This window comes from Choristoneura fumiferana, chromosome Z (genome assembly GCF_025370935.1).
Source record: "Choristoneura fumiferana chromosome Z, NRCan_CFum_1, whole genome shotgun sequence".
In the NCBI taxonomy this organism is placed as follows: domain Eukaryota; kingdom Metazoa; phylum Arthropoda; class Insecta; order Lepidoptera; family Tortricidae; genus Choristoneura; species Choristoneura fumiferana.
Genome location: NC_133472.1, coordinates 28,447,796 through 28,456,081, shown reverse-complemented (window position 1 = coordinate 28,456,081; position 8,286 = coordinate 28,447,796). Strand labels below are relative to the sequence as shown.

Here is an 8,286-nt window from a genome sequence, read left to right as displayed (position 1 = left end):
AATCCCCCAAATACACAGTAGGTGAAAGGTGTTTTGAACTTTGGCCTTAAATACCTAGTTATGAGAATGAACCCAGTTATACTATGAAGGTAATTTTTAGGGTTTAAATATCTTACTCTACTTCTACTGAAAACTTTGTTATTAAAAGATAAAAATTATGTGTTTGGATTAACATTTAAGGGATATTTTGTATGACTTTTTTAGGCAAGCTTTAGCCGAAGCTCAAGCTGTGAAAGCTGAAGTGGCCGCAGCACTACCGCAAATGCAAGCGAAGGCGGAAACCACCAAGACGCTGAAACCGGTGCCGGTCACAACAACGGGCTCCATTGGTTGGCTCGCCTCCAAGTGCGTGATAATTATTCATTTTCATTTGTATCTATAACATTTATAGTCACCATATATGATCTAGGTAAAGCTCTGGTAAATATGTGGGGCAGAGGCCGCAAATTGCTACCATTTATAGGGAACATAAACATCCATGGATCTCTTTACTACGCACAAACTGGTCATATAGGGAATATAAGTATAGAAGTGGATGAGCGGTGGTAGTCGTGGAATGGAAAGAACAAGCGGACATGTCATAATAAGTCCTGGATGTACCGAAATACCACCGATGCCACTAACGCACTGAAAGCTTGGTGATTATTGATCGTAGAGCTTCTTTTCGTTTTCTACTCTAAAAAAGTACCTTAGTAATAATTGCGGCAACCTAGCTTTGACTTATAAAAAAAATAGCTTTCACCTAGTAAACGTCTGTAAAACATTGCATTGTTAATTGACAAGATTTCATATTTCTAAGACTATAATTTGATTCGTTCTCTGTATTCTGGTTGGAAAGAGAAAGACGCTGATATTTTTAAATTTCGCTACGATTACTAATTAATTTATTACAATTTTTTTAAGATGTGCTTATTCTAAAAGGGCATAACTCCAAAACTACCACACAATAGATCCATTACTTTTATCTAGTCTCTATTAAAAAAAAAGATCACGTAAATCTGACGTAAACGTAAAAGATGTCAAAATTATGAGAGCTCCTTTTTCTGGTGAAAAAGGCAAAGGAATCATATCTATTCTGTGGTAGTGTTGGCAAATTCAGATATTTTTTTATTTATTTTTTGTATTTTTTTAAATACGGAGAAATAAATTTAATACATATTTTCCAATGTTCAGGAGGCAAAACTCTTTCGATTCCTGTAGTAATTTACAGGTGTTCAAAAAATGAAATCTTGTCAATTGACCTACCTAACTCTTTGCGAAAGAATTTAGACTAAACACGGCTGAATACATTACTTATGTAAATACAGTAAAACCGAATGCTCCTCGAATTGTTTAATTCAAAGACGTAACTAGTTATGTTCAGTTGAACTTATTTAAGACCAACGTCTCTCTGACATACAATTTCCTCTCAAGGTGAGGTGCTCAAAATTATCTAAGTACATGGAGCAGAGGCGTATGTAGATCGTTTCAGTATCAAAATTGCCCATCCACTGCTGCTGCTTAGTATAGGTACCTACCGAACCTACCTATGATTTTTGTCCGCGAGGGACTCTAGCGCGCTGGTCTCACACCACAGCTAAGCTCTTGACTTCTTTCCAAGCGATTTCTTTCGTGTCCTACCGACGTGGTCGTACTAGTTAAGCGCGCTTTCAATTTCCTCATAAAGAATTCTTTTCAGAAGGTTTTCCCGGCGCGTACCGTTGCACCTTGCATGTACGCCCCACTTAGCCATTAAGTACTTGGGGAAAGGACGTACTTATCATCACTACTTTGAAAAAATCGTCACTACGCCAACAAATTTTAGCTTTGAAATAATTTACATAAAGATCGTTCAGAAAAATTATCGATTTTGAGATAAAAGCTTTTTTGAAAGTAGGGTCGATATTTCATATTGTATGCGGATCAGAACCGCAGACATTTTCTATGTTCTAAAACTAGGAACACTATTTCAGTTTTGTCATGTTATCATCCCGCAGCTTGAAGGCATTATTAGTTAAGTACCTATAGGTACCTTTTGTATACTTTTAAGGGCAACACACACAGAGAGCGGGTGCGGGTCGTAAATAATGGCCACTGTATCTACCTATGAATGTACAGTCAACGTCATACATAAATAAGTGATCACTTACTTATGTATGACGTGATAACTTACCTTGTCACTTTAACGTCATGTTTGAAAAGCCATACGAAATTGTGTAACGACTGAAAGCGACAAGGTACAGAAATGATCACTTATTTATGACGTTGACTGTACCTATAATTATTTTATTTTTCAGGCCTGACTGCAAGTTAGAAATATACACTTCCTGGATTGCTAAAATTCCCGTTAGGCTGCCTGATGCTTGGGACAATAAGGAGTATGTGGGAAAACCTGAGCAACAAAATTAATTAAGTATATTAAATTTCAAATATTTTGTCATAAATATATTTTTCTTAAACTATTTGAGAAAAACACTGTTGTTATTTTAAATTGATTGCTCCAGTTAAAGTTAATAGTCGATCCTTAATCGAATTAATTGGACCGAGGGAACTCCAACGATAATAACAATAAAATGTTGTACCACCAGCGGATTATTTTAGAAGCTGGTAACTGTAATGCTTGCTTATGTGTATTAAAATAGTAATATTACCTAAGTATAAGTAAGTCGACAAATCACTCATTTGGAGCCAAAATAAACTTTCTCTTAATGGTTACTTGACCTGAAATGTATATTTCAGAACTAAATTATTGTTATTATTATTTTAAAATTTATGACGATGGAAGCATTCTACACTTCCACTGAACGTAGATATAGTTTAGATATACTTAGTTAGTGTTTAGTATTGTAACCAAGGGACCCCATACATCCCTGTATTTTTATTATTATTATTTTTTGTATTTTTTTTCTTTAATTGTATAATATAGTTTTTAAGTATTTTATTAATATATTTTTATTTGTAATTATAATTATCTTGGCAATGATGGTCTTTCCGAAAGCGCTGGTAGTTTAAAAAATGACGTGTAAAGTGCCCATTGCAGCCTATTTACTGAATAAATCATTTGAAATTTTGAAATTTGAAATTTTTAAGTACATAAGAAGATTCGATTGGAACAAGTTTTATACCGCGGTAAAGAATAAGGACGGAATTCAATGAGTACAAACAAATAAGTACATAAGATGGTGATGACGGCGCGGGCAGAGTGCCTTGTCTAGCTCTACGTGGACAATATGTATCTACAATATCTATGGAGAACAAAGTAAGCGTGAACTGAACATAAATGAGTTATATGTAATATTCTCACATAATGCGGATAACACTCACTCAGTTGGATCAGACGATGTAGCCGGATAAAATATTCAGACTGACTCAACCGGTAGCCAAGCAACTCACCACAATACCTATTGAATAGATACTTACCGTTTTAATGAGGTGTGTTTGGTGCCGTTTGAGAGGAGCTTGTGTTTTGGCTTCTCATGCGCACCGGTGGGCGTGGAGGAAGACACGGTCAGGTCGCTGGCGAAGGAGCTGGTCGAGGAATCCTTGGAGATGGCGGCTTTCAGCGCCCGTCGCGCGGCCGACTCGGGGCTGGCCGGCGCGAACTCCAGCGCCAGCCGGCCCTTGCCCGGAACCGGCGGGGGCTTCTCCTCCACCGGCACCATATACGACAGCATGGCTGCTTATCCGATATATTCTATCAAAACTAACATTTTATGGGAATTTACTTATCAATAGCCTTCATAATATCATTCAAAATCAGTCTTGCCTCAGTTCTTTAATGTCTTGTATCACTCACTAAAGCTTCTCGTATTTGCGTACCCTATTGAGATCTGAAAAAATAAGTTACACATTAAATATGAGATTAGTTTCTACATACATTGTCATGCTAGGTAGGTATGCTTTTTGTGGGATAGTGAAAAGTAAAATAAAGAAAACTTGTAAAATTCAGGACTTGAGCCAGCACAAGGGTTGCATCGGAGAAGGGATTGAAGGAAGTCAACCATAAAAATATCATAGGAGACAATAAAATTTGTGGGTATTGTAAATTTTTTTAAGTCTCTTCTCTAGTATATAGTCGACCAAACAAGAAGTGCTTTACAGCCTTTATATTTTTCATGTTAGTTTCTACATCAGAAACATATTTAACATTAACACATTTAACTGTTAAAGTGTTGATACATTGATTTGTAAGTGTCAATAGTCCGTACAGTCACCTACATTAATATTTGTCACAGCGGAGCGTGCAAAAATATCTGTCCTATCGGCCCAAGAAATAGAGTCGTATCGTTTATGCACGCTATGTTGTGGCAGATATGTGCTGGTGACTGTTAAAACTTACATTGAATCCCAGGATTAATTTCTTGATCGACTATTACTACGATCATAATTTTGTTTTAGAAAAAGTCAACAATTTTATTATACCATTCGTTGGCATTTTAATAACATAGTTATTAAAATTCGGCACCGGTCTGTTTTCCTTTTTCTATCTATAGCGTCATCTTATGGACGTTTTAGGCGTCAAACTAGAAAGGTTGAGTTTGAGTCTATCTTTATTTTCACTACTAGCTTACCCGCGCCTCCATCCGCGTAGGGTTTGGTTATCGTTATCTCGCGGTAACTACAATTTGCAATTTAAATCTAAAAAAACTATCCTATGTCTGTTCTCCCGGGGACTTAAACTATCTTCATATACCGAATTTCATCTAAATCGGTTCAGCTGTATAGACGTGATGAAGTAACAAACAAACAAACAGACTTACAATCTTTTGCATTTATAATATTAGTGAGATTAGTATACTTAATTCACAATCCCATGGGGTTTACTATAGTAGAATACATGGTTAATGGTAAGTGTATGAATACCTACACAAATGGTATGGCCTTATTGCAGAACATGAAGCTTATTACTTTGATTATAAACAGAATTCAGACAGTATATTTATATACAGTACAGATAACGCACTAACCCATTAAACCAGATCACTCATCTTCTGATGTTTTAATCGTTACAATTAGATACATTTGCGCAATCAGGTTTTGTTCTACATCCCGATTGATCCACTGAATGACTATACCGAGATCAAGGTCTAATTTGTAATTAAGCATATACTACCGCGTTGTTCGTATAACCTACCTCTTCTTGTTATCTCCTTCCGCTTATGATCCAGAAAAAATCATCATTTGTTTATCCCCGGGAAAATCTGGAAATAAATAAAAACTATTGAGATTCTACTTGATATAGTATTATTTAGCGCAGTTCCGCTAATCTCGTTTGGCTGTGATATATTTAATATGCGTGCAGCATTCTCACCTCGCTACTAGGTATAAATTAAGTTGAGTCATTTTCATTATGTGTTTTTGACGGTTGTGTGGGAATGACAATATAATAGCATTCCTCGGGCAGGAAAAGGTCAGTCGCCTGCACTGAACTCTCGCGCCGTGTTGCTCCCGTCCCGAATCGTGATTGCCAGCAGATAATTAAAAGAAGTTTAGATCCATTCCTGCGAGCACAACGCTGACACTTTTACTTCATGTGATGTAGGTTACTTCATAGCTAATTGACGATACTGCTCCAATTAATCAATACAGACTCATCGGCTCAACTCACTACATGTAGCTACGTGATGATACTTGAAATTGGGATTATAATAATAATAATAATAATCTTTATTTCAAGTAAATGTGACTCATTTTGTTAGTAGACAGGCTTATTTCTAGTGTTAGTAATAGAATATTAAAATGAAAAATACAATAGGTATCCTATTAACTACGTAATTAAAAGACAAATATTTTGTAAATAGCTCAATACTGTTTTATGAAATGATACTATTTAAAATCCGCAATACGTAATAATTTCAGCCTATACTTAGTACCTAATTAGAACAGAAGAAATGATGAAGGAATAGAGACAATATGATGACCAATCCTCAAATAATTATCGTATATTTACTACTTTTGAGTAGGTATAGGTTAAAGTAAATAAACATCAAAATATTTATATTTATCTATTTTAAAATTATTTCCATACCTACTTACTTACTATCAGGGGCAGTGACCCAATTATTTCCATAAAACTTGAATTTCCTATGTTTAAGTACATAACATGTAGAGCCAACAATTTATCATTTTCTCATTTCTACATATCACAGAAATTTAATAGCTATTATATCAATAAAATGCTGGAGAACAGCCTAATTTACAAACTCGCGAAATGTTGTATCAATACCTTCTCACCTTTATATAACATTCTTTTGGTAGCGTACAATCCAGAAAAATAAAGATGGTAGGTACCTATAAAACATTTTTAAACTAGATTACTTACTATGTTTAATCTTTTTTGAGTCTTCAAACATGAATCTATACTAAGTTTCGCCTTCACTTTCACATTTTTGAAATTTCAGGTGACGTTTATTGATTAATTATTAAGATCAACAATCGATACGACGTCGATCGGACTAATTATCAAGCCCATCCGGTGGTCGCATTTGTTTGTATTTCTACTACTTCCGCGCTTGCGCTGACTATGATAGAATCAACTGTTCAGCTGCAGGCTGCAGTCTGCAGTACAGTAGCGCCCCAATCGAAACGAACGATTGATATTATGTACTTAGAATGCAATATGAAACATCGGTCGGTAGGTATCCTGAACGAGTAACTCTCTGTAACACGCGCTTAGCTGGACTTATTTAGGTAAATAATTCTACTTAATACTTAACTGTAATAATAATTGCACCTACATAGGTAGGAAATGTTGATATCAAAAACACCCATTTTTTTCAGGCCTATAACTCTAAATTAACTGAAGCGGTCTCCGCGGTGCATACCTAAGCGTACCTACCTAAGTAAGCCTGTTTTTTTATTAACTTAAAAAACCAGCCAAGATAGGGTTCCGTAGCCATTACGAAAAAAATCAAGCAATATTTTTTCTAAGAATTTCGTATGGTGTACGGAATCTTCCAAGTTTAGGTATATTTTATACCTTAGGCTGCTATTTTATTTACTCTTAAACTACTAATAGTTCTCAAGCAATATTAGCCGTGTAATAAATTTTCAATTCATGCCAAATTACAGCTTTCTAGTACTAACGGTTTCTGAGCTTAGCCGCGGACTGACAGACAGACGGCCAGACATGGTGAAACTATAAGGTTTCCTAGTTGATACAGAACCCTAAAAAACAAAGCTTTGTTTCTTTATGATTGCACTAGATATTGTCCTCAAACTTCATTCGCGATGAGTTAGTTCACCGCTGTCCCGCGGGATTTATACAATTTTTCGGGATTAAAAAGTATTTCATTTGTTAAATCCAGTTTATAAACCACATATCTGTACAGAAAAATTTGGATAACCAAATCCGTCAAGACGTATTTTTGCGTGATGGAGTAAAAAAGCAATAAACAATGATTGATTCAGCTGTTACTTCACTGTGGTCCATATCAATGAACTACGAATACACTATTTTTATTTAGCTGTGATGCATGTTTGTAGAGGAGAAGCAATGTAAGAACATTTTTAACAAAAAAGTGAAACCGACTCCAAAAAAATAAAAAAATAACAAAAAATGGAACCGACTACAAAACACTTGAAAATATTTTTCTAGGTAGGTACCTACTAGCTCGAAGTCGGTGCCTCAGCACGAGCCAGCAGGAATGGATGGAACAATAGTCGTCTACCTCACCTACATACTATGGGTTTCAATGGATCCTGCTGGGTCGTGCTAAGTCACCGACTTCGAGCTAGTAGATACCTACCACCAAAGTAATGGTTTTGGCAAGTGAAGGTGCGGGTAAAGGCTAGTGTACACTATGTTAATTTTGATGTCGTCATGTCACGAGCGAACAACCTTAGCCCTCTCGTCCAATAGTTTTTTAGCAGTCGCTGTAGCCGAAATCGGCCAGGAGAGCTATTATTATTATGTTAATTTCCTAAATATAAAGCTAAATATCCATGCGAACGAAGTTGCGGGTAAAAGCTAGAATATATGTACATAATGTGTGTATATAGATAAGATGACCCATTTCAACATGTTGCTGTGATCAACAGGTTATATTTAGGCATTAGGTACGACTTGTGACTTGTAAAGAGAAAAACCAAGTCCATGTAGAGATTCTAAGCTCAGACAGAGGCGCTAATCCAATTCACGATGCCGAGAAGGGAGCATCTGCCTCGCCCATGCCGATCGACGCCGCCCGGCATCAAGCTCCCTCGCTGTTATGTCGTACGTAGGTACTGATGGACATGATTTGGCGCGCCCAGATGACGTGGGCTGGCCACACAATTGTTGGACATCTATGTTTATTTTGTTTGTTA

General features: G+C 36.2%; 2 protein-coding genes across 6 annotated transcripts in view; one reads left to right on the top strand and one right to left on the bottom strand.

Annotated features, from left to right (window-relative positions):
- The window catches only part of LOC141439272 (uncharacterized), an 8,598-nt gene extending 5,937 nt beyond the window's left edge, over window positions 1-2,661 (top strand). For all 4 annotated transcript variants that reach the window (XM_074103541.1, XM_074103548.1, XM_074103533.1 and 1 more), the window contains 2 exons: window positions 205-345; window positions 2,277-2,661. In XM_074103541.1, the coding sequence (XP_073959642.1) occupies window positions 205-345; window positions 2,277-2,388 (253 nt within the window). In that variant the 3' untranslated portion in view covers window positions 2,389-2,661. The remainder of the gene's footprint in view (window positions 1-204; window positions 346-2,276) is intronic.
- The window catches only part of LOC141433436 (uncharacterized), a 35,825-nt gene that overhangs the window by 24,486 nt on the left and 3,053 nt on the right, over window positions 1-8,286 (bottom strand). For both annotated transcript variants that reach the window (XM_074095476.1, XM_074095484.1), the window contains exons 2-3: window positions 5,114-5,180; window positions 3,400-3,809 (exon numbers count right to left, since the gene is read on the bottom strand). In XM_074095476.1, the coding sequence (XP_073951577.1) occupies window positions 3,400-3,653 (254 nt within the window). In that variant the 5' untranslated portion in view covers window positions 3,654-3,809; window positions 5,114-5,180. The remainder of the gene's footprint in view (window positions 1-3,399; window positions 3,810-5,113; window positions 5,181-8,286) is intronic.